Source organism: Lipophrys pholis (assembly GCF_963383615.2).
Source record: "Lipophrys pholis genome assembly, chromosome: 21".
NCBI lineage: Eukaryota > Metazoa > Chordata > Actinopteri > Blenniiformes > Blenniidae > Lipophrys > Lipophrys pholis.
The window spans coordinates 8,999,665-9,025,764 of NC_137649.1; the positions used below are offsets into that span (position 1 = coordinate 8,999,665).

The window sequence follows — 26,100 nt, forward strand, 5'->3', positions numbered from 1 at the left end:
CGTGTGATCGACAGCCTGTCAGTGCTGCAAAGAGGAAAGGCACGTTGTCAATGAAGCGTTACATAATATGTCAGGCTACGTTAGGCCACATAAGCGTACAGCTGTGCATGATAGTGACAATAAGTGCGCGCGAGTGCATGAATGAATGTATGAGCGGGGCTTTGGGGAAACTCATTACTTTTCTCTCCACGCGAGCGTTTTCACAAGCCATCCCCTCCTCCTCCCAAGGTGACAGTTTTTAATTAAGTCTGTTGCACACATCGAAATCCCAACCAAGTCATGTCGAATGTATCTACCCATTCATGACGGCAGAGATGAGACTTAATATGAAGGTGAACTCATTCATAATTTAACAATGCGATTAATGTTTGCAAAAGGACTACACATATCGAGGAGGACGTGCAGTCAAAACAACTCTGACTCAGAAGCACGATGCCATAAAACACAATTATGTGCTTAATGTAATCATAATGATCATTATAGCAGATAACAGTGTTATCACATGATTTCCGAAGATTATTATATTAGTAATGAATAAATCAGAATATTTTCATGAATGCTGCTTTGCTTTGGATTTGGCATTTGCTAAAAAAAAAAAAAAAAAAAAAAATGTATGCATGAATGAATGAATCTTGTTAGAGAAGCTTGTGACAGCAAGACGGGTCAAATCTGTGATTTCATTTTACAACAAAACACATTTGTGAAGAATCTTCCCACATATATGTGAGCGGTTATCTACACACAAGCGAATGTTTTCCAGCCATGATTTTGTGTTGCATGCTACTGAAATTGTTATTTCCATTGTTTGACAAACATATGAGTCTATTAGATGAGGCTTTGCTGCGGTTTTAATAACAGTAAAACTTCCTGTTTCCACTCTGTTATGATATGTTAATGTCACAAGACTTTTCTGAACATTTACAATAAATATTTTATATTAAAAAAAAAAAAAAATAACGGATCTGTTTTCATTTTGCTCACGAACAAAAAAAAAAGTAGGCCTATTAATAACTAACGGGAACGAATCTCATGAGAAGACCAAAAAAAAAAAGATGAAGAAGTTGTGCATGGCTGCAGATGTTGAATAATACAATAGCTTATAATGTGCGAGATGTGTGAATGAATAAGAATGAACGTGGGCCATGTTCATGTAAAATAAGAACACCCAAGGTTTGCTCATGGAAATAAGAAGCACAGTGACTGTGGTGAGCGGTCTCACCTTACAGTGAGAAAATTCTCAGTTTTTGCATTTAGAGTTTGCATGTTCTCCCTGCAATGGATAAAAAAAAAAGTTTAATTACAGGATTTTTAATGTGTGTTTGTGTGTGTGTATACTGCTTTTGTTCACCTGTTGACTCCAGCAACTTATGAGACAATATCAGTGAGTAAAGTGACAGACACTTCCCGACAATGGATTACGGTTGATAAGATGATCTGAGTCACAAGTTACAAAATGTCCCTTAGCACAGCGTGGACCGAGAAGGCAGCCGCTCATGAGTCACCGCGCTGCCTCCTTCACTGTTGGATTTCGTCTCATACATTTTGGATTTCAAAGTATTTTATTCCTCGTTACTCTCCTTGTGCAACACCACAACACATCTGCTGCACAGAGGCAGCGCAGTTTCTCCTAATGTGAACTGACAGCTTACCTAATGACTCCGAGGAGGGAGAACGACATTGCCGGTCACCTTTTAGCTTTTGCCGTGTCAACAGACCGACGGCGCGATAAACAACCCATCGGATGCTGCATTACATTAAAAGGACAAAGCTCTTGACTTTGGAGTCCTTGAAGGAAATGGTGGCGTTTCATATTTGATTTAACACTATTTGACTGTTCTGCTTCTGTTCTTTAGACACTCGAGAGTGGAGAACTTTTTGAATCGTTGTTTTATGAATGCTGTATTCACACAACACCGACGTAGATGCTACTGGTTTTGATGCGGTCGAAACGTTGTCGTCTCTCAAAGCGCTGGAAAGGCTTGGGTGTGCCGAGCCTAACAGCGAGAGGGCAGCGTTCTGTGCGAGGCGGCCACGGAGCCAGCCCGGCTGGAGAGTGGTTGGTTCATTAGTGATTCTGTCTGCAGTCACATCAGAGACGAACGATGAGTCAGCCTCAAACCAGGCTGCTCTCAGGTTGGAGAGGAACATGCAGGGGAGGGAATTATCGCGCTCAGCCAAATCAGACCGGGGCTGTGTGTGCAGACTCTTTAATTTCACCGTTTTACTGAGCTTCGGCTTGAGCGACCACAAAGTATTTTCCATCAACTTTCTTGTTGTGATGCTTTGTTAAGCTGAGCAGCCATGGTTTCAAAATGGAGACAGAACCTGCTATTAGTGGGAAATTGACTCACAGGGACACCCACTGTGGCCATTTAACTATTTGTCAAGCTATTGACTTTTATGCATTTTCTTTTTTTTGAAAATCAGAAGGGTTTTTTTTTTTCTTTTTTCATTTCTGCTGAGATCATTTGAGTCTGGCTGAGTGTAAATCAATGTCTGATGTCTTGTGTCCTGGTCAGACAACAGAGCATTTAAAGACATTTTATGTTTGTATTTTGAAAACTCAATTCACGAATTCACTGTAAAACTGTTTCATGCTCACGTTTTATAATTCTGACACAAAAACATTATATTGATGTTTTTATTTGACTTTTTTCAACAGAACGTCCATAAGATCTAAACTAAAATAGGAGAAATGCTTGAAACCTTTTTTTTTTAACTTTATATCTTTTGAGTCTTGAAATAACCGGAACAAATACAATAGATGCATTGATGGTATTGTCAGGGTCCCACTGTCAATGTGATATCTTTGGCTCATGGGTGAAAAATTTGCCAATTTCATCTTGGGAAAAGCAAATTTATCTAATATCTTTTTAAATTTGACACTTTACACGAAATGTAGCCAAAGCCCCTAAAATTAAGACCAATTTGTCTTCGCTATTCAACATGTTCACAGACAATTTGGCTCAAAGCTGCATTTAGTGGCCTCCTGCAGCGGATTCTTTGCGTTCTAGTGACAGAGCCAAGGCGCTAATTCAATATCTGCTTGTTAGTACTTTCCAACAAGCAGATAAACACGTTTCCCAGCTGTGGAGATTTTGTTTCTTTTAGAGGAAGAGTGCTGCTTTTGATACAGACACATAACCTAAGTCTCATTTATAGACAGTCTTCTTCTTGTTCGTCTTTCAGCTGTTCCCTTCAGGGATCGTAACTGCGGATTATGTGCCTCCATCTCACCCCGCGTCTCCTACTATCACAACCGTCTCTGTGTCCTGTCCTCCTACACCATATCCATGAATCTTCTCTTGCAGAATCAGGGTTCAACCACGAGACAGTGTTACATGGGTGCTTGAGTTATATTTTCTTCTCACCATGCTCCTCATATGAAAGGGATCAGTCATATTTTTTTTTTACATTTGTTCAGAAGTAAAAATACTGTTACATTGCTGGATTTGTGTACAACATTACCAGTAAGTATACAGATATCTCATTCAAAAAGTACAAAGTATATCTCTCAAAAACAATTAAAATTAACTACTTTATAAATGCATCCAATTGCAAAAGTATAAAGAAATTGCATGCAATAAAGCAATAAAGCTTTGTTTTTTTTTTTCATATAATAAAGTTATATCAGCATTAATATCAAATGAAAATGTGTCCATGCATTTTAAAAACTGTGAAATCGATTGTATGGAGTAAATTCTACTTCCTCAGCAGTAATATGTCTATTAGTAAATTGTCACATCTTAATCTGTTTTGGAAGAGATACAACTAGAATATGCTGGAATTGAAAGTCCTTAATACCTTTTGGATCTGTTAGAAAATTTCACTAAAGCGTTTCGAAAGCGTCCAGCTGAGAGCGGAGCAGAGCTCTTTAAGCCGGAGAGACATTATTTAAACTCTGACCTTTATTGAATCTCACAGCATTTTCCTGTTGTGTCCAGGCTGTTGTAGATAGGAAATCCTCTCGTGCTGGGAAGATGAATGACGTCCTGACCTTTACTTCTTCAATACTCCCTGCAGAGCAAGACTACATGTAGATAGAAAAGTTGTTCTTAATAAACAGTGATGACAGCAATCCAAGGGCTTTGAAAATATATCAAACAAAAATACTATTGCTGGTATCACATTATTAAAGACATTTATATATATATATTGATTGCGTTATCTGATCTGTGGATTTGCACGACGGCTGCAGCATCTGAAAGACTGGAGCACGACAGCTTAGAAATGAAGCCACGGGTTCAGACGTGGACAGATTTCATCTCCCCTGGACACGTTGGTGATTTGACAGCACAGCACGTCAAACACCATCAAGTGTTTTGTCAATTTGTTAACGACAGGTTGGAAAAATAGATTCCTGCTGCCATCAGCTGTGCCGAAAAAACACTTGTGAAAATGACTTTTCTTCAAGATATTAGGACTATTCCTGGTGAGAGACAACATCAAATAGTTCAAATGAGTTAAGACAAAGAACTATTTCTGAAATGCAGTAACCTTGCATATATCCGTCCACGGTCCATGAAAAGGCTCCGGTTCTAAAGGTGGCAGAACTAATTGCAAATAGAGGCAATTATCATGCGTCAATCAGGTTGCTCCCTGACCTTTGAAAAGTGTTTCTTATTTCTATTCTTAACGACCACAACCTGACTGACTTTTGTCCTTTTCTCCTCCTCTCATTCAGTATCATTTTCAACTGCAGCTTTATTTTTAGAATAAATCTCCTTTTCATGCGTACGGAACTGAAACGAGCAAATAAAGACATACGATTAAGGTTCAGTTCTCCCAAATGGCTTATTTGTTTTGGTGTTTTTGAATTCCAAGAAAGGTAGAGCTGTGAGTCTTTAATCACTCACATCAACCGGCGTCTGCAGATTGACTGGATGTCCTTTGAAAGGTGCTAATGTCGACTTGCACCCTTTAATATCTCTTTGCTTCTCATTCTGCCACTTCGATGGCAACGCGGAAGCACACTATAGATAAATAGAAGGTGGCAGCACCATAGTGAATTGGCAGTAATTCTATGTTTCTGTGTAAATCCGGGATTGAGTCTTGATTTATGAGCGTGTATTCTGTTTTAATTGTAACCTTGGGTCAGTGTCACAAAAATAATCTGAGCTTTCTCATCTAACAAAAGCACAACAGAGGTTGTAGTTCCTGCAGTATATGAAAAGTCCGACCTGTTCACGGTGTCGCAGAGTTCATCATCACCTCCTCAGTCACCGCCCGGCTTCCTGCCGCCGCTGCCAAGGACAAAGGCGGCGTGCAGAATATCATTAAGACTGGCCTTGCTAAGAAGGTGATCGGTTGCCACCCGCCATCTCTCGTTTCTGGACGTATAGATCAATAAGAAAAAAGACAATTGGCCCTTTATCCCCCCCACCCACGTCACAAACAGTGTCCTCTTCACTTTCTTTCTACCTGCAGAATATCTCATCATCCAGGCTCGGGATGGCTGAGATTAAACTTTCCTCATGTTGTTGCACACTTTAATCTGTAACAGAAGTCCTAAATATACATCTACACATCAGTATGTCATACCTAAAATCCCATATTATATGCACCAAATCAAATTCCTTCCGGAAATAAAAGCTTTTTTTGCAGTAACCTGCACTACTAAAATGGATTTCTGACTTTTCATTTGAAACACAAAGAGAAATATCTGCAACAGCAGATTTGTTACTGGAGCAAAGATTAAAATTCATAAGTGAACGGTTTTCAGTAAACTTCATCAAATTCCTTCTCAACTGGTTGCCTGGCAACCTGACAGCATGGCGGAGCTACACTTTAATCTGATTATAACTTCCCAGTGAATATAAAACGCGTTTGAAATATAGGTAAAAGATGATAGAAGTCTCAGACTCATTGGATCGGCCATATTGGTACTCCAAAAGCTTTGTCACGTGACGCCTCTGATAACAGAGATACAGATACATATCGTACTATCGCCCCAAAAATATGGACCACATTCCTTTATATTCACTCTACCATACTGATACATGCATCTTAAAATTAATCGCCACACATAGCAATAGAGAATCATTGTGAACTCTCAAAAATATTAATTCAACAGGAATCTATGCAAGAATCAACTGATGAATACACAGATTGATTCTGAACACTCAAATTGACATATTTATTTGTTGAATACTGATGTTGAAAATGTAGTGTCACACAAATAGAAGATCTAAAATAGCTTGCCAGGATTGCAATTGTTGCTAACGTGTCCGTTGCCATACCATTGTGTGCTTACTGATCAATTCATAACAATTTGTGTTATAGAATTGGATAAAAATCACAGTGTGTGCATCAATAACTTGCAGTGTTTTCCACATAAAATGAAAATTATTGAAAAATTGAGGAAACATATTTTCTGAAATCTCTATTTATACAACAATCATATAATCTGGAATGAAAACAATTTACAAACAAAGACAGACGATGAACAAACCACTGCATGCGCATGATCAAGGGTTATAAATATCTTGAACAGAAGATAGAAATACTTGATTAATCCCAGAGAGAAATTCTTTCACAGCATTGCTCCACACCGAATAAATCTAACAGAAAGTTAAGATATAAATAAAGATGGGATAAAAAAAAAAAAAAGGAAGGTTAAATATAATCTGTAGAAGGATTAACAGTGACTAATATAAACACAGAAAGAATCAAATTGATAGAAAAACATAACAAACTAAGGGTCGGTCTTGTGTTTCCTCAAGTCCGCATCACTTACCTGTTTGTACATTTCAGACCCTGACTTCCTCTCCGCTCTGATCGTCGACTCCGCCCCTGATTGGTTTCACCTGTTTCTTGCCTCCCTTGTGTACAGCCCCTGTTTCCATTTGTCTGTTTGTCTCGTTCTGTCTGTCGTCACGAACCAGGTTTCCATGTTTTTCAAGCTTGAGAACATTTTTGATACTGTGAGCATTTTTCTGTTATTTGTGTTTTTGATCCTCCTTTTCGGCCTTTTGCTCCCTGTATTCTTTGACCTTTGAGCAAAGTAAAGACTCTGTTCGTTTCTGAGTTGTGCACGTCAGTCTGTCAGTTTAGTGCCTGAGGTTTTAACACACAGGAAGGAAGGATCTCCTGTGGCGCTCTGTAGTGCACTTTGGTAGTATGAGTCTGTTACTGAATGAGTTAGTCATTAACATCCCATCAGAACACTTGGTTTGCAGAAATGTGGCTTACTGGAGGGTTTTTTTTTTCCAGTCATCAGGTCCCTCTGGATTCAGCTCCCAGTTTCAGTTAGGGAAGATATTACACAGCTTCTACTTTTGAGATTGGGCTTAAGCTATCAGAGAAAGCTCCACCTTTGTTGGTTTTAAGAGACAGTATAAGACATGGCTGATTAACAACTGAATGCGTGAGGAAAATTAGGCCCTTTAAACTATTTAACACTGTATGACAGGCTCTGCCATCTAAGCACTTTACTTAAATAATAACACTTTAGGGTAGATTTTAGGAAAATGTCTTATCTGTGGGACAACGGATGGAAATGAGCTTTGTGCTGAATCCGGCTTAATTACAGCAACCTTGTGAAAAACTCCTGAGACTCTTTGTACATTAATATGCACTGCCCCGTCCAAATAAATAAACAAATCAACTAAAATGAAAACCATTTCTTAAAGCTTGTACAGTAAGGGCTGGCTCAGGCCATGTTCTTGTTAAGATTTTGTCAGATTTAGACTCCTGGGAGACCCTTACTGTACTGAGCTCCTCTCCTCCCTTTTCTCACTCTCCAGGCAGTGATGTTTAACCATTCCATTTTTATCTCCAGTAGCCTGGGCATTCTGTGTCCTCGCGCTCTCTTCCTGAACCTTACAGGAGCATCTCTGCCCCTGTAAAGTTTGTGGTCTAGTCCTCCAGCCTCCATCAAGTCTGCAGCATGTGGATTAGTTGTTTGCATGCCCCCTCCCCCTCTCAGAGAGACAGTCTAAATGTGAACCAACTACAGAAAAGCAGCCTGAACAAGTAAAATAGTTTTTCTTGTCCAGATTATACAGAAAATGTGTCTAAAAATATGTTTCAGAATTACACTTTCAAAGCTACTATGAATAGACAGTGAATTCTTTCTCTGTTTTCCATTATGTGTCCCAGTACCAGTCGTCATTAATATCTATATGTGGTTGAAAAGGCCATCGTATACTGCCCTTTAAACCATAAATTTGTATTTCAGTGCATAATTAGCTACCACATTTAAAGCTTCTTAGCATTTACATTCATAACCAGGCCGAGTGCTCTGAACAATAGAAATTACACTTTGTGGCCTCCTCTAAGTGCAGCTATTCCACAGGGATCGAGGTACATCCACGTTCAAACCCATCAACGAACCCAAGAATAGGATGCAGCTAGAAATACATCTATATTGAGATTTTTTTTGCCTGATCAAACTTTAATTGTGTTTCTTAATGCTTATGCTTAGAGGGTACTTTGACACAACCGTGGGGACCGGCAGCAATATGAGAGCATGTCAGCGCAACAAGACGGCAAAGAGTTTTCAATGTGAATGTATTTATAAATCAGTGCCTATTATTTAGTTATTATCAGCAGGATGACATTTAAGGCACATCAAGGAACAGATGAGAGCTAAAGGTTTAGGAATAACTAAAACAAGCAGTGACATCATCTTTAAAGGTTGAGTTGTTTAAATAAGGAAAATGAATGGCCTGTCTTTTATCAAACTGGCTTTCCTTCTATAATAACTGACGACACAATGAAGAAAAAAGGTCTGGGGGAAATTGATAATGAAATGGGGCCTTTTAGTAAATGTATTTCCCTTATATAGCGCTTTTCCACCATGTAAGCAGTCCCCAAAGCGCTTCATCACATTCACCCATTCACAGACCAATGGAGGCGGCTACCATGCAAGGCGCTCATTCCATCCATTGGGAGAGATTTGGGGTTCAGTGTCTTGCTCAAGGACACTTCAACATGTGGGGATGGGGAATCGAAGAGACGACAAGCTCTACCAGCTGAGTCCCAACCACCCTCGTCATTAAGATCAACCTATTTTTTTTCCAAAAGACACAAAACTTCTACGGTTGTACAGTTAATTAAAAAATTATTACATGCAAAAATATCAAATACAGTCATATTATGTGCATTCTTTTTTTCCCTTTAGGTAGTACATCAGGTTGAGTGAAGTCACGACTGGGAAGCGTGCAAATGTCAACACTGGACAGTTATGTTGCACGTTGCTATGACCTCCTGTAGCGACCCCTTAACCAAGGGAGGAGCTGAACAGACGCAATCGTTCAGCTCGAGACGAGAGATCAGGATACTTTCAACAATTTACACACAACTTGAAAACAATAGGACAGCCACAGTATGAATAGCAACACACACCTACAGAAATGACCAATAGTGTATGTGTGAGCACTGTGAAATGAAGACAGAATCACATGAACATGTCAAGTTTTCAAAAGGCCCAAACAGTGGAACTGAACCAGGGTCAGTGTACGGGTAGGCAGACGTGCCAACCACTATTCCAACATGCAGCCGACAAATAACTCAGGATGTGAAAAGTGAAATCACACTTTTAAAAGCCAGATGCAACGGGAAGAAGATGATAAATAATAGCTGTCAATGCTTGCAGCCACATCAGTTCAAACACCCCCAGAGGAAAAGCCTGTGATAAGGCCAGGCAGAAAGAAAAAAGAAAAAAGGTGAGGGGATCTCAGAGGAAATCTCACACATGAATTGACTCCAATTGAGAATCTCAACGAAGAAAACAAGAGCACGATTCCTTTCACGGTGAGGTGGACTTCCAATACACAGCTTCATCTAATTTTTTTGTCTGCAAGGTTCTATTTCTGTTCCTGATCTATGCAACATCGTGCAAGCCAGCAACAAAGACTGACAACTCTGTGAGCTCAGAGTTTTAATGAGCTCTCATATTAACGCTGGACTGTCAAGAATCAAGGAGTGACCGTGATCTTTTATGATGCAGTTTTCTTGTAGCAATGCAGAGAAATGAGAAATCGGTACAAGAAATATTTCAGCACCCCAATTTACGTGTCTGGTTTGAAGCTCCAGCGCTCTGGCCCAGTAGGAGCATTCTTTAGCATAATTTTGCAGCTGGAAGCTATTTGAGACCAATTTCTCACACTATGTGCAGCTCGCCAAATTTCACACAGAAAGAGCTCCTGATTACAACCGAGGGTTCTGCTGTTTCTTGTTTCCCTGGGAAATTGAGTTCAAAAGCAATCAAAGAAAAAAGAAAAGATGGGCAACTATTGGACCTGTGCTGTGTTTGTGTGATCGCCCACAAAATCAAACAAAGACGAAACGTCAACATTGAGACAGCCAAGAGTGCCACAATGGTTTCCCATAACAAAACCATATAATCATTCATTTAAACAACCCTAAATTAGGAGGTTGTTTGTGTTGGTCTTCTTTGCTGTACAAAACTGCTAAAATATCTCATATCTCTGCAACGGTGTCTCCCGTCAGGCTAATGCTGGTGAAAGAATAACGCGTCACTATTTCTGCACCCTTATAACTTCAGAGCTTTAGTCGATCGAAACGACAGAATGCATTCAAGTTTAGTGGACAAGGAGTAAAAGCCTCCGGACATGTGGGCAGGAAGTGAATAGGGGGGAAGTTGTGATGACACAACTGATCATTAAGTCATTTTGACAGTGGATGAATGATATTTTGGAAACTTGTAATCCTTCCCTGTACGATTTATGCACGAGTTGCATTATATAGCAATGTTTCTAAAGCTTAAGCCTCTGGAAATGCATCCATCCATCCTCCATCTTCTGTGTGCTTAATCCTGTGCAGGGTCACAGAGTGCTGGAGCCAGTCTCAGCCAACTATAGACAAGTGCACGGACAGATTGCCAGTTACTCATTTGAAAAAAGTCTCTTTTGGCGGGGAGACATCCGAGGCCTGAAGATGTGTTCCGGAATAAGGATTTGGCGGCACGATGGTAAATATTACAAAAATGCCAGAATGATGACCAGCTGATGCTGTTCAGCGTTTCTTCAAGGTTCTCCTTTTACATTTCTACTTTAACCAACTCATATTTGAATATCTAAAGCCTGCATTGTGATTCCAGAGCCAGAATGCTGATTGAAGTGGTTTCATAAGTCCATTTAGATCAGCTTTCCAGAAATCGCAGGTTATGAGACACCGATCATTGTGCTATGCGATGCAGCGCTGGAGTCTTCATCTGTGAATAATTAGATCTCAGAGGAATCACGTGGAATGACTGTTGTCTTTCTGACTAAAACTGAAACAATGGACATAGATAGTAACACATTACAAAATATTATGGCAGCAAAGTTTTTATCAGGACAGTTTCTCGCTCCTGAATGTGTGATCAAACCTCTCAAACAGAAGTGGCCAAACAAAGCAGTGAGCAAACAGGAGCCCGAGAAGACCGAGCACAGATCCAAACAGTAATTAATCAGTACATGAGTCAACACCGAGTGGATTTAACACAAAACCGGCCAGCTGGGAAAAGTCAGCCAAATTGAACATCTAGTTACAGAGAATGAATCCCTGCAGTGACACAAAGAGCAGCCTCACCTTTCCATAAACCCCAGGCTGCAGCAGACGCTCCACTCACTGAGATCTGCCGATATCTCCCAGAAGGAAAATGAAAGACTTGAAAGCAGCGAGTTCCACGGAGTGAGACGGCATCAAAGTCTCGATTGAACTGTCACTCTGTGTAAACTCTGGTTAGCACTTGTGTTGAACCCAGATATACATCCTCGTTAAATTTGGTCAAGACTCACAATAAAAGTCATTGGGTAAAGAGTCTTAAATTCCAACAACCATTATAGCCGGTTCTATATTCACATCTTCCCACACTAACGGCTTTCAGTCTGGTTAAAAAACAAACCCACTTCCAAGATCAAGCAGTTTTACTGTTTATTCTGGTCGCTTTTGTCAAGATTGTGACAAAAATGCCTTGTGCCATTAGTTTAAGAGGGGGACAATATGACTCAATGCATGATGTAAACATTGAAACACCCGGTGCAACACGCGAGTTCATAAGTGGAAGTAGGACATGATCTTAGGGCTCTCCAAACACCACATGATTCTACTGGAGTTTCGCCATTAAAAGACCTTAAGAAATTAGAAAGAGGGAATAAAAGAAACACAAGCTCTAAAGGCCCAGGGACAAAGGAATTCACCGCACTGAGAATTTTGCAATAAGCTGTTTTACCTGGACTGTCTCTTTTTTTCAATTCTTTGTGTTGGTGAACAATCTAGTGCTAATGTTTTGCATGTATTGCAATTAATCAGAATCCTAACTAAAGTCTCTGTCGATGAGGTCCTTTCTTACATTCACACTCCAGTCACACATCAATAGTTTGATTATCCCAGCATTCACTCTACATGTGTATCAATGAGGTTTGACTCGGAGCCAGTTCAGCCCTTATTCTTTCTCGAAAACGTTTGATGGATGCTGACAACTGTAGACACGGAAACCAGGACAGGAGCTGCAATTTTGCAGATGCTCTGACCCCGTCATTCCTGCCATCACAATGAAATCATTGTCACATTTGATTAAATCCTTTCCCATTTTTCCTGATTTTAGATACGTCCACACTCTAATCGTGCCTTTTCACACCCTTTTGCCTGTTTTGAAGTATTTTAAATGTTGGTCACATTCACCCATTCACAGACATTCTCACACACCAATAGTTCTTGGTCTCCATTCGAAGCTATTTGGGCTTTAATGAATTTGCCAAGCACTATAAAACAAACCAGATGACCTACCACATTGCCTATACAGCCCTAAATTAAGAAACATGTGTAAAGCAAGCATGTAGAAGTGCATGTATTTGTATTTATAAAAACTGATACAATGGCTGGGTATTATCTATATTGTCTTCTGTGTCAGTAATGCCAAAGAATTAATTAAAATCCCAATTAATCCCAATTTGTTTGGCCAATTTGATGATGTATGATAGTGTGCTTTTTTTATTCTGTCCACAGAAAACCCCACTGTTCTTGTTCTAAAACAAGAGGAGGGGGACTACATGTGCTTATAATCCTCAAACTAAAAGTAGCCTCCTTAAAACTTTTCTATTTTCTCATGTTTGGCAAACAACCACAGGAAATTATTTGAGGAAGTAATTTGCTAAACATTTTTGAAAGCTTGCGTGCATTTATGAGTTTGAAGATGCATTTTTATTGATTTTAAATACATTCCCAAACACACTGAGTAACATTAAAAAGAGAGAATTGAAGTCAGTAGGGAGGTATTGTTGGGTTTTGACGCATTCCAGGGATTTGTTGGCATCAGAAAAGATATAGGGTTAATCCTCGCCGGCAGGAAACCACAGTTCACTACTGAGAACATATCGCGGTATGCTTTGCATCCTCTGGGCCACTGCTGCCATTTCTGTTGGTGCATACTTCCGTATCTCGGGGTATTTTTATTCTTTCTTTCTGCAGCAGGGAAGCATCTGTTAGTATGGCTTTTCCCCCGGGAAGAGGTGCTCACTTCCGTGTGAAGTTGTCTTTCTGATGTGGAAAACTGGTCCCAGCAGGCGTGTATCATGCATCAACAGGATGATTCCTTCCTCCTGTGTCAAAACCCGCTGCCATGCTAGGCTGTGGCCGGCTGCACACAACCAGCTGCAGTTATTGTCGAGTACAGATTAACAGCTACAGAGCTCCTATCCAGTCGAAGGGCTAATTTCCTCTCTGATAACATCCCCATAAGCACATTTCTCCTGTAAATTGTTCATGATCACATGTCTAATGACCAAATGGTTCTCCTGCTTACCGCAGGATGTGTAGGGTGATTGAGTCACTATAGTAAATGTCAAATTAAATATTTTACTGCTAGAAGGTTATGGGTTCAAATCCAAGGTCAAGTTTGCACATTTCTATCTGTACGCGAGAGGATTTTCTTTTCCAAGTAGTCCAATTTCCTCCTTCAGAATCCAAAAACATGCATTGTAGTCTAACTGACATCCTAAATTGCCTCTAGGTGCGCATGTTTGCCCTGTAATGGACTCCTGATGTGTCCATCACAGGTGTAAACTGCCGTCACACACAGTCAAACTGATATTGTAATCATTTCCGAGCAGTATCTGGACAGAAATCATATAAAACTTTTTTTTTTTCACAAGATGCTCTATGATGGCTTGAGCCAAATAATGAAAAAAAAAAAAAGACACCACAGGAATGTGAAACATTATTGTAAACAGCTTTATCAATATTAAAGCATTAAACAGCTTTGCTATGAGCACATGAGCATATTCTATCTCTAACACTACATAAATCCAAAACAACACTGAAAAATGAAAGTACACCACAGATATGACATCATTAATAATCATTTGATTTTCAGGTTTGATATGAGCGACACTCTTGTATCTGATAAACCTTTATTCTCTGAGAAACGTTGAATGGTGTTTCCTTTACAGTCTTTAGCGTGTGTTAAATGTTTGATGTCATTAACACTTGTTCATCAGGCACCAGATCTCCGTGCACCGACACAGAATGTCCGAGCATCTTGTGTTAACACCTCCACACACTTTGGCCTCTCTCCACCACGACTGCTGTTTCAGGGTGAAAATAGATACTTTGGTCTGTATTCTGAAGTGAGTGATTCCTTGCAGTTTAACATAATCAAACAAATTTCTCTCCCCCCCCCTCTCTTTCCTTTTATGAGACCGTCTGAACTCGGCTAAGTCAGGGGCAGCTAGAATTATTTCCAGTTATTTGAGCGGCATTGGCCTCTGATCTCTCAGCCTGAGAAATCAGAAGTCACGGTCCCAGCCGGAGAACTCTTCCTCTGCCTTCGTCTGGTCCTGAGGGAAACGATCAAAGTTGATGTAGCTGGGACCCTAAAGAGGGACACAGAAGCTGATTAATAGGATCATTTATCTTCACTTGTGCTGTTTAGTCTTTACGATCAGTGGAAACGTGAAGTTACGGCTCCTAAATATCGACCACCTTTGTCTGAGATACTGTTGCCTTCTTTGTTTCTTTTTGTTACTGTTGTGTTTTCCTTATAATTCGCCTTGTTTAGTGTCGACATGATAAGTTTTTAGATACTCTGGTTTCTTTCCACAGTCCAAAAACCTGCACGTGAGGTTAATTGGTCAATCTACATGAATATGAATGTGTTTGGTTTATTCATGCTCCACCTGCTCCCTCCATTCACTTTCCCTTCATGTGTCCCACTTTGATTAGTCTCCTTGATTGTTGTCAGATTATTTTGGCTTCAAGCTGGATTTTGTCGTCCTTCTTGTTTTTTTATAAAAGACCCCTGATTGTTGATTGCATTGTTGAAGGTGGACTTCAACCCTCAATCTGCGCCTGCACTTTGCATTCTTTCTTTTTCACAACAACCTCGACCACTTGCCGTGCGTATCAGCCGTATTGTAGGAGCATCGAGCTGGCACATTCGCAACTTGTGCCAGTTCATACTGCTGAACCACCTGGAGGGAAAGCACAGAAACGTCAGCTTAAACCTACTAAGAATGAGAACGTAGAGAGGAGTTTACAATCATCACATGACAGACATTTCACCGCCAAGACAATCAAAAATGGGCTGCATGTGGTGCTTTTTTCTCCATGTACTCCCAAAGTCCAAAAACGTGAATGTTTGTTATTTGAAATTTCAGTGTACTGCTAATGGCTGAGGAGATCGAACCGAAGCCCGTGTGTGTTAGTGGAGAACACGTTGCCATGGTTACCTGTGATGCCGGACATCTTTGATTCCATTCTTCGTGTTTCCCAACCTTTGGCCCGGCCGAGGTCTGCAAACAAACACCCAGACAAAAGATTTGCACTGTATCTTTATTTGTCGGCATATTCTACAAAGCAATATCTGCCCTGAGGCAAGTATATGAAATTATTCAGTCCTCTTTAAAGAAAACACATAAAATTTAATGTAAATTGCTGCATTTCTAGCATAAAAAAACATCATTCAGTTGCCTTCAGCAGTGTATCTTTCTCTTACCTGCACATTTTACTGATAATGGACTTGGAAGCCTCACTCAAGTACGGCGGAAACTTGAGGACCCCGTCCAGTATTTTGGCATAAATCTTTTGGGGCTCTGTGCTTGAAAAAGGAGGGCTGACAACAGAAAGAGAGGCAGGGAAAGTCATGGTAATAAATTTAATGCATGAGAATCATAAGCTTGAAAATCTCCCGGCCAATTTATGGTGGCATGAAGCTGCATGTGCCAGGGAGTCGGTCATATTTCCCTGCTGCCATCTGCTGGTTTAATATCATAACTCTTTATCGGGCACTCATTAAAACGCCTTTATCAAAACAGATGTAGCTGTAAATGCTTGGCGGGTCTTAAAGTGTATTGCTATTACCTTCCCACCAGTAATTCAAAGATCAAGATGCCAAGCGACCAAAAGTCAACTGCAAAGTCGTGTCCTTGGTTCTTGATGATCTCCGGAGCCATGTACTCAGGAGTACCGACAAATGAGTAGGTTTTCTCACCGCGCACCAACTCCTTAGCAAAGCCAAAGTCGACCTGCACAAAGACACACTTGGCATGGAAATCTCGCTGACTCCTCAGATAGATTAGTTTCTCAATTTCTTTGGAGATAAAATAATGAAAAAGCACGAGCACCTTTTCCACGGATGAGTACTCACCAGCTTGACGTAGCCCTTCACATCCAGCATCAGGTTCTCAGGTTTCAGGTCTCTGTACATGATGTTCTTTTTATGCAGGTAGGCGTACGCCTCCACCACGCAGGCGGTGCAGAACATTGCGATGGGTTCATCAAAACGCCCTCTGAACAATGAGAGACAAAAAAAAGGTTCAAATCCGAGCTAATGACACTTCATCTTCTGTCGGCTTTAATGTTCCCTCACACTGCTGTCGTTTTCATAATCCTTAATCGTGATGTTCCAATGAATCTTGCTTACACTTCTTTGAGTTTGGTCCAGATCTCGCCACCACCACAGAACTCCATGATCATGTAGATGTAGCGTGTGTCTTTGAAGGCCGCGTGAAGTCTGTAAACAGTGAGAGAAGAAAATGCAATAAGCTGTTAAATGTTAAAATGTTGTTAAACACTTTCGCCAGTGTGTGTTTTGGGGGTAGATACCTGACAATGAAGTCACACTGGGTGGCTTTCAGGATCTTCTTCTCAAACAGCATGTGCTCCTCCTGTCTCTTGGCGACAATGTGTTTCTTACTGACGCGCTTCATGGCGTAATATTTGCCGTGATTCACCGTCGTCATCTTAGAATGACAAGAAGAAGTATTCTTGAAGAAGGTTGCTTGAACATGCATGGGAATAGGGGTGTTAAACACATATTAATTCAATAGACCACTTACAGCCAAATTTCATTTTGAGCGCTTGAGTGAGCTAGACCAGTAAAATAATACCATTCTAACCTTTAAATTTGAAGTTTAAAGTTTTTCTTTGTTGTGATGCAGGGTATATGTGATGCAAATGTCTATATTTTCATACAACCAAACAATTGCAACCAAATATGACTACAATCTCAACATAAAGACAATTTTAATGAAACTTTCTCAGGCAAAATAGAATGAAATGTCCCAAAAACTTCTCCTATTGCTGTTCCGTTATGCATATTTTTACAAACTCAAGCCGACAGCATGACAGCAGTGAGATAGATATCTTTCCTGGCACCATCACTGGCATTTCAGTTTGGATCCCATAGTTGTGTAGTGTCCACTACTAAATATGCATTAAAAAAAACTCCTTTTCGGATATATCGGGCCATTATTTGTTTAATTATCTGTTACTTATTTTCTTGCTTGCTTTGCTCTGTTATTTTTGTTTTGTTGTTGTTCCCACATGTCCAAAATAAACTTTCCAAAAAACATAATTTTGTTTTTTTATAACATTAGTAAAGTTTGTGTATTGTCATCCAGTATATCTACCATAATTAACAACCAAATTGCAAGTCGGATCGATCACACGTCGATAACCAACTCCTTTTCACACTGCAGGAAATGTGCTGATAACATTCATACATGACTCACGAGCTCTACACGACCAAATCCTCCGACTCCAAGTGTGACCGGGTCTCCCTGAAACCGACCCTCCTGATACATAACAGGAACCAGATCCTTGAACCTCAAAGTGGAGCTGGGGCTGAGGAAGACAGACAGCTTGTCACGGACAGATGTTATGAAATAATGCTACATCTTTGATTGTGCATTACGGAGCCACTCACCTTGGCTTTTGTGGAGCTTGCGCCTCCTGCATCACTTTGGAGCTGCAAGGCAATAAACATATTAAAAAAGAAATTAGTTGGGAATGCAGTGAGTCAGTGTATTTGGAGAATCAGCAATCTTTTGTGTGAACGTACTCGTCAAACAACTCCAGGTGCTCGACAGGAATTGTCTCCTCAAAGACCCTGAACAGAAGGCATCATTACACAACGTGTAGAAATCAGCAAGTGGCAAACACAACACAGTGCAAAGCAGCCGTGACAGAGAGGAAATACTCTGGAGTATGCGGCTCAGGGAGAACAGTTGTCTCTACAGAGTCTCAATGAGCATGAAGACTATTGCTTTTGTTTGCTGTCAGAATCCAGCACGGCGTCGCACTCACTCCTTGTCAATGGAGAAGCAGGTAACAGGACCGTCAGCACTGCAGGTGGCAGTCCGCAGCACCTCCCTGGAAAGAGGTGAACAGAACAGCAGTTTATTATTAAGTCTACCATGTCCTGACCGCACACATCAATATCTGCTGGAGTAGAAGATTTGTGTATTGAAAAAAAAGCTGCTGTAATTTGAATACAGAGAAAACCTCAAACTCAAATGATTTGCTTCTCTTATACAATATTAGTTCAACTGCAACAAGAAAACATTGTGTGAAGGTTTTAACATCAAATGGTATCTAGTCACCAAAATTCTGTTGCTGTAATTATAACAAATGAATCAAAAAAGGTACTTGGCTTTAATTTTCAAGCATTTGAAATATATATTTAAAAACTGCATTCCTGTATATAGTCAAAGTAATGCATGATATGCTACTATCAGCAAGTTACTGAAAAAAAAAGGCCCGTTAACATGTTAGATGTGCTCATAGTGGTATCATAGCAGTGTTGCAATCTTTATGTAGAGCTCATTAAACTGTGTTGAAGTTGGAAGGAGATTATTCCTGAAAGGGACATAAACAGATTAACAAAAACACTCAATACAAATTAATAAACACTGAGTAGATGCTGACAGAAGTGAAACCTCATTATTTGTTGTTGCTCTTGCAATACCTACTCAGAGACAGATTTATTTCGTGTTGCTGTCAAGATCACGTTCTCAGTTTAGATTAACGAGGCGCTCCTCCTATAAAAGACAGGAGTTAAGTGTGATAGTGACCACTAAACACAACTGCTTCAGCTGACGCTAAAGCTCAGCGTTGTCTAACAAGGAGGGCAGAAATAAACCGTGGCTGCATTCAGGCAGAAACACAAATCAAGTATTTTTAACCCCAATGTTCTGTTGTTGAATTTCTGCTGTGTGTGCTATTCAGTGGCTGCAAACCAGCGCTCACATTCGGAGGGATAAGTCCGAAAACAGCCACTGACGAAGGTTTATCAAGAGGTGGATGTTGCACATTTGTCCTCAGGCATGTGTTGTGTTTCCATAGTTACCGTATAAGAGCCTGTTCCCCGAAATGCTCTCCTTTCCCCATCCTGCGAATCTGCTTCTGATGCCCATTCACATTCTTAGTCACTAAGACCTGAGGGTGTTATCGCACCAGGGAGAGAAGAGAGAGAATAATTGCATGTCGACTGACTGACTGTACACACAAATGAGCTGGTAGCACTTTCACACGTAAATGCATTTGCATGCAGTGTAACTCTGTATTACCTCTCCTTTGAGGATGATGTAGAAAGTGTTTCCTTCAGCTCCCTCTCGAACAATAACATCTTTGTCCTGGTACTTCACCTGGTAACGATGAAATGAATAACACTCGTTAGTCTGAGAAAATAGTAAGTGATTTACTCAGAAATGCTTAAAAATGTCAACATCCAAAATAACATGATTGAAGTTTCCCCGTTTTCTATGTTTGAGTGTGTCTTGCATGTTATATGTGCGTATTTTCAGAAGCCAGATGGTGTACTTAATAGTTATTAGCAAAGTTATTGATAACATTGATGCTCAGTGAGGCATTTAGGTACATACCTCCTCCATAGAGTCAATGATTTTGGACAACTGGACGTCATTCAGGTCCTTCAGAGTGCGAGACCTGCGACAGCAAATTCAAATTAAAGTCACGACCCATCTGGCTGGTTGGCAAATGCAGGAAGAAACCAACGTATGTTAAGATTTAAAGGCAAAAGGTTACAAAATATTCAGCTACTCCTTGTCATTGGGTGAAAGCTGATTCTGCATCCAATGAACTCACGTCTTCAGGAAGCCCATCAGCTGCTCTCGTTTCTTCTTGGACTTGTTGGTGATGATGGTTCTGTAGGTCTGACGCTCCATGCACCACAGATGTACCGCTGTCTTCGCTGCAACATGAGGGCATTACTCAATAACATTCCATTATTTCAACTTCCCAATACAAATTAATTATTTATACAAGTGTACCACAAGTGAAAGGGTTGTTTTGTTGTTATATAGAGGCTGACCTTTGACTGTGGCTGTCCGTTTACAGTTGTACAAAATGGCCAACTCCCCGAAAACATCTCCAGTGTTCACAGATCGCAGGTTTCGACCCGCTTGAGTCACAAGAAGCTCGCCAGCTAAAAGGAGAAGCAAATACTTAGAGAGGAAAAAGCTTCCATTTTTTTCACATAAGATAACTCTTTGTTTCCAAACTCCTGCTAAGTTATTAAAAAAAATTGAAGTGAATTAAGGTTCTCATACTGCAATATATTGTATTACAGTGTTTATTGAATGAATGCTGGACTTCGGTGTGATCCAGCTGGTCTTTTCTGTTGTCACCACAGTAGATCATGTGGTCTGCATGTTTGATTTGGTGCAAGATTTACACTTTATGTTTTTCCACAATTTCATTGAGGTGTCAGCGGTCCAACATTGAATTCAAAGTGTATTTTAGTCTAAAAGTCCCTCTAGTGAACTCTACTAAGAACAGGCTGTTTCTGTGTCTGTACATGTCTACTCCTGGTTGAATCGCTGTTGTTCAACCAAACAACTTTGAACCAGAATCTGACCCAGAAGTAGAAGCTCTTGAAGATTGTGAGTTAAAAATATTGTGTCTGAATAAGTTACTTAGTTTGGGTCTAGGTGTCGTTAGCTCCTACTAAGAAGCGGTTTTTCATATTATACTGAATTTATTCAGTATATCAGTAAGGCAGAGCTCCACTAGCAGTGGGAGGGGTTATTTCCCTGCATGATGTCGCGAAAGGAAAATCTCTGATTCACCTGTTTGAGCACACATTCACTATAAAGTGAAGCAAGCAAGCTGTTACTGTTAGAAAACCATTATGAAATGAATATTGCATAATATGGGACCTTTAATGGTGATTATTTCTACAAAGCCTGAGGTCATTGCGCCGGTTACTTATCAACTCAAATAAAAGCGTGCTGGGAACAATATCATGCCTCATTATTAGCAAAAGCAAAGCACTTCAACACACAGCCCGCTGTGTTCCCACCTGCTACTATGTACATGCTGTCTCCTTCAGTGCCCTCTTTGATGACTTCCTCCCCTGGTTTGTACTTGGAGGCCATTAACAGATCAACCATCATGGCTATTTGCTCGTCATCCAGGCGGCTCAGGAAATCGTTGGTCTGAATGGCCTTGACAATCAGACTTGTCTCGCTGGGGGTGGAAGGTGAAAAGAAAATTCTTCATCTGAGGTCATTCAGATCTGGGAGCGCTCCCGTGTATCACACGGGCCCGTCATGCATTATGTAAATTTTTCAAGAGGCAATTAATTGAAGATTTGCCACACAAGCAGAGCGAATGTGAAGGGACATTCTCCTGTCAGCAGTGCTAATTACTGACCTGGCAGTTTTCTTGACCTTGTTGCGAATAATCTCCAGGGTCTCAGCGATTGGTTCAGAGGCTATGACGGCCGCACGGCTCTTCCTGAACTCCGCTTCAACCTCATTATCGCCTTGTGAGGGAAACTCTGAAAGAGGCAAACAAACAAAAAGAAAATGAGGGTTAAAGATCAAATTTAAATAGGTTTTGAATCAGATGTTGTGCGTGTGTGTGTGTGTGTGTGTGTGTGTGTGTGTGTGTGTGTGTGTGTGTGTGTGTGTGTGTGTGTGTGTGTGTGTGTGTGTGTGTGTGTGTGTGTGTGTGTGTGTGTGTGTGTGTGTGTGTGTGTGTGTGTGTGTTTCCCTGGTGACTCCTTACCAAGATCATGATATTGGCTGTGCAGTTGTTGCAAAAGTTTTTCTTTCTCTTGCAGTCGCTGTTCTGTTGGCATAGAAACAAAGAGACATGTCAATATATCTCTGTCTGACATGCTCACTTTGCAGTTTGGCCTGAACCAGTCGTTAAAGCACATTCATGACCCAGTTCTAGTTTATTGGCAGGTTACATGTTTACCAAATGCACTCACATTTTAAATTTTTTTCTTACTTTTGAACACAAATGTCTTCCAAGAAATATGACGATAATCCAGTTGACTTGCTTTGAGGTGCCTCTTACACGAACCAATGGAAAATATGAAATCTCACCACAATGAACTGTACTTTCTACTCAATAAGTTTGTTACTCAAGGATTCAGATCAATGAAGCTGCAAATTAGGATGAATGATCAAGGTACAAGAATAAAATGTCAATGCCACGGATTCCTGGTTTTATTTCAGATGTATGAATCAAACGAAAAGTTTTAGATGGAATTCGTAGTGCTTTATATACGAGTCCACCATAAGCTTTATTTACTTTCTACATGTTTCTACAATTTTACATTTCAGAACTTTAAGGTTTTTACTCAGATAGGTGCTTACGTCGTTGGTGCACACACCACAGTGACACACCGCAGGTAACATGGTAATGCTTCAACCAATGACATGTGGCTTCAGCTTTTCCCCGGACCTGAAGTTAATTTTGCACTCACCCAGTTCTTCATTTTGCCTCTGCAGCTCCTTGTTGATCAGACACTGTTTTTCCAACTGCTGCGTCAGGTCTTGAAGTTGCTTCTCCATAGCTACAGGGTGAGATTTGATCAAACAAACATGCAACACATTATATGCAATGTAGAAATTCCCCGTTGAAATTATATTTCTAAAGCCTTACCACGTGACACAATTTCAAAGGTTTTGATATGTGTGAAAATGTATTGAAGCCTCGATATGATGTCGATATTATGATCTTGTTAACATGCAGATGCCTTTTTTTTTTTACAAGTCTCTGAACTCTGCTCTGCTGGCTGCACACAGCGTGTGTCCCTCTCAATAATGCAGACTAATGATGGACAGTCAACAGGGTGCTCTGAATGCTGTCACACCCTGCCTGCTTTTGCAAAAAAAGAAAAAAAACAACAACTCTGTGACTTATAATAGAATTGAAAAGAATCTGTGCATTGTTTCTTATTTGTTCCACTTCAGCGACATCAACAATAATCATATAGCAAAGGTTTGTGCTTACAAACAACACTACATAGCACGCATGTCACATCTCTTAGATAAATGGTTTTGTCAGCGGATGAAGAAAGAACCTACCTGGCTAATTCACTAAACACACATATCTGCTTTAATAAAGTCGAGGTAAGCAAGCTGTTCCTCCATCACGTGACCCCAAGTTACTGCTGCCTCACCCTGAACATTGGACAGCTCTGAGATTAGACACCATGTTAAAGTAAATCATAAAGTCACTGAGCAATAGACAAACAAAGTCTGACTTGAGAATATAAAACAGTGTTCTGTCATGAAAGATAGCTACTTTTGAACATATCTGGAAGGAAGGTGGAAAGAAACTGGATAAAATGTTGAATAAAAATTTTTTTGATATAGATACAGCCGTTCGCCATCAATTAAAGCATAAAAGTGATAATATAGTGAATTATTCCTTCCCAAATGGTGACAGTTTTAAGTGACACAAAGGCACAATCCTGAATGATCCATTAAAGCTAACAGGGAACTTAATTATGACAAATATATTTATGTCCAAACGTGTCACAATTTACTGTGAAGTCAGCACTGGGCATTTTATTAACCTGTGAGAAAAGAGTCAAACACAGCGGTGCACAAACAAACTTTATAAGCTTTCTAGGAACTTGTAGTTATAACCAAACACAGTGGAAAGCTGGGAAGATTGCAAAGATAACCTTTAGCACTTGCAGGCCACAATTAAATGAAGCAAAACCACTCTGAGATAAGCAGTGTGTGCATTACCAAGGAGAACTGCAAACTAAACAGCCATCCAATTGCAAGTGAGTATAGAAAACTTCAAAAGCATAGAACAACCCATAGAAATAAATCATATTCATTCATTCGGTGAGCAATGCAACAGGTGGCTATGAGAACAAGGTGTTAGACTCATTTAAAGCTGCAAAGGAGAAACCTGATGCTTGCTACTATTATACAATCAGAAGATTGTACGCTTCATACTGTGTCATTACTAATTTATGTCATATGTAACTCTGCAGGTCTGGACTGCTCTTTTTAACTCCTCATCTGAGTGAGTTGAGAGAAGCTAAGAGGGATAAACTGACCGTGTGTATTTTATTAACTGTGAGATCAAGCATACAGGGTGCAGGTTCACCACAGGTAAGCTCTTCTTTTAAAATAAAATAAAATTTTTCTGAAAGACACGTCGGCGTGTTGCAAATGAACAGACAAAGGTGGGGGTTGCACTCACCTGCAGGTAGGTTGTGGTCAGGAGAGAAAATGAGTGACTGTCCAGCTTCTTAAGGCCACATAAATCATTAGAGTGTGATATTCACGCTACAGTATCCACGCTCAGAGAGGAGACGCGTCCACTCTGGGTGATTTCTCTAGCCTCTGCTTGACTGCAGGTTGGTGTACAACCTGAACACACCTGAGCAGACACACAATATGCCCTCTGCAACCTCTCTAGCCAAACCTCTTCTCCTTCTTCTGTACCATACCACTTTCTCTGCTTACAATCCCATGTCTACACTACAGCTTCACTATTTTTACTTCTCTCGAGCACTCCTCTCTTTTTTTCCCCTCACTCTCTCTCTCTCTCTCTCTCTCTCTCTCTTTCTCTCTCTCTCTCTCTCTTTCTCTCTCACACTCACCCTGTGTTTTCCACCTTCATTCTCTTTCTGTATCTGTCAATCTCAGAAAAGCTGGTGTTGAATCATTAACCAGAACCTGAGGCTCCTCCCTTCACACCAGGTAGGAGCACAGGCAGGAGGTAGGGTGTGAAAATCCAAACCGAGCTGTCAGAATATACAACGACCGCGTGTTGTTCTGGTGCTTTATTCATGCTGGAAACATATTGTTCCAATACAGAAAACAGCATATCTTTCTGCACGATCAAAAGTTGCAGAATAACACATCTAAATGACCCTATTGCTGTATTCTTGGTAAAGGCCACCTGCTTTGTCTTTGCTTTGGCATCATGTAAATGTTGGTTAGTTTGATAGTTTGAGATTTTCCTGCAGCAAAATTCATTAAAAAAACAACTTTCACATTACATCCTAACTCTGATGGGGTTTTTTTTATGCTTAATAGAAAAAGAACATACTTAAAGGGAGTAATAGTGTGATTTCCGTGACAATTAAAATCAATATTTGATGTATAATATCAGGCGTAGATAACAGATACCCGGGATAATTTACACCAGTAAACGCAGTAAATATCATTGTAAAACTTAACCAAGAAGTGAAGTTAATGAGAACAGTTTATCTTGTTTACTGCATGAGAGCATCTAAATAACTCTAATATCATGAAAAGCCCAATAATTGTGGTTATGTATTTCACATTCTAGAAATTGTGTGTATCCTGGGCTGATTTTACTGCTGCCTTCAAACAAACGGGAAAAAAGGGGGGTTAAACATTGGACATTTTGTTAGAGTGTTTACATGTCGTGTTTAGGGAGAGTGCATTTGAAAACAATCACAGCAGAGTGTGAAGGACGAGTGGAGAGCATCCGAGCTACTTTAAGGGTGAAGTGCCCATCATCACTGAGAAGCTGCAGAGTTTCTGTCTGCAGACGAGCTTCATCGGGTTCTGATTTAAGTTTTTTTCATCTGGAATTTCCACTTGTACATCGTGCCAC

General features: G+C 40.2%; 1 protein-coding gene across 1 annotated transcript; it reads right to left on the bottom strand.

The window, feature by feature from the left end:
* Positions 1 to 14,155: 14,155 nt before the first annotated feature.
* prkg3 (protein kinase cGMP-dependent 3) lies at positions 14,156 to 25,145 on the bottom strand. The gene is made up of 22 exons (XM_080491024.1): positions 24,712 to 25,145; positions 22,970 to 23,059; positions 22,261 to 22,323; positions 21,904 to 22,030; positions 21,551 to 21,717; positions 20,561 to 20,674; positions 20,335 to 20,440; positions 20,112 to 20,175; positions 19,797 to 19,874; positions 19,577 to 19,665; positions 18,535 to 18,600; positions 18,290 to 18,337; positions 18,155 to 18,196; positions 17,961 to 18,072; positions 17,053 to 17,189; positions 16,871 to 16,960; positions 16,595 to 16,736; positions 16,309 to 16,472; positions 15,944 to 16,060; positions 15,678 to 15,740; positions 15,344 to 15,419; positions 14,156 to 14,822 (listed from the first exon to the last, which is right to left on the bottom strand). Exons 2-22 carry the CDS (start codon positions 23,055 to 23,057, stop codon positions 14,736 to 14,738), a joined length of 2,040 nt encoding a protein of 679 aa, XP_080347150.1. The 5' UTR covers positions 23,058 to 23,059; positions 24,712 to 25,145; the 3' UTR covers positions 14,156 to 14,735.
* Positions 25,146 to 26,100: the final 955 nt, after the last annotated feature.

Excerpts from the sequence above, each read along its gene's own strand:
- prkg3 (XM_080491024.1), bottom strand. The coding sequence starts at position 23,057 with ATGGAGAAGCAACTTCAAGACCTGACGCAGCAGTTGGAAAAACAGTGT. Across the intron at positions 18,073-18,154 it reads CAAGCTCCACAAAAGCCAAG|CCCCAGCTCCACTTTGAGGT; the intron begins GTGAGTGGCTCC and ends TGTCTTCCTCAG. Across the intron at positions 14,823-15,343 it reads CAATACGGCTGATACGCACG|GGTCCCAGCTACATCAACTT; the intron begins GCAAGTGGTCGA and ends GTCCCTCTTTAG.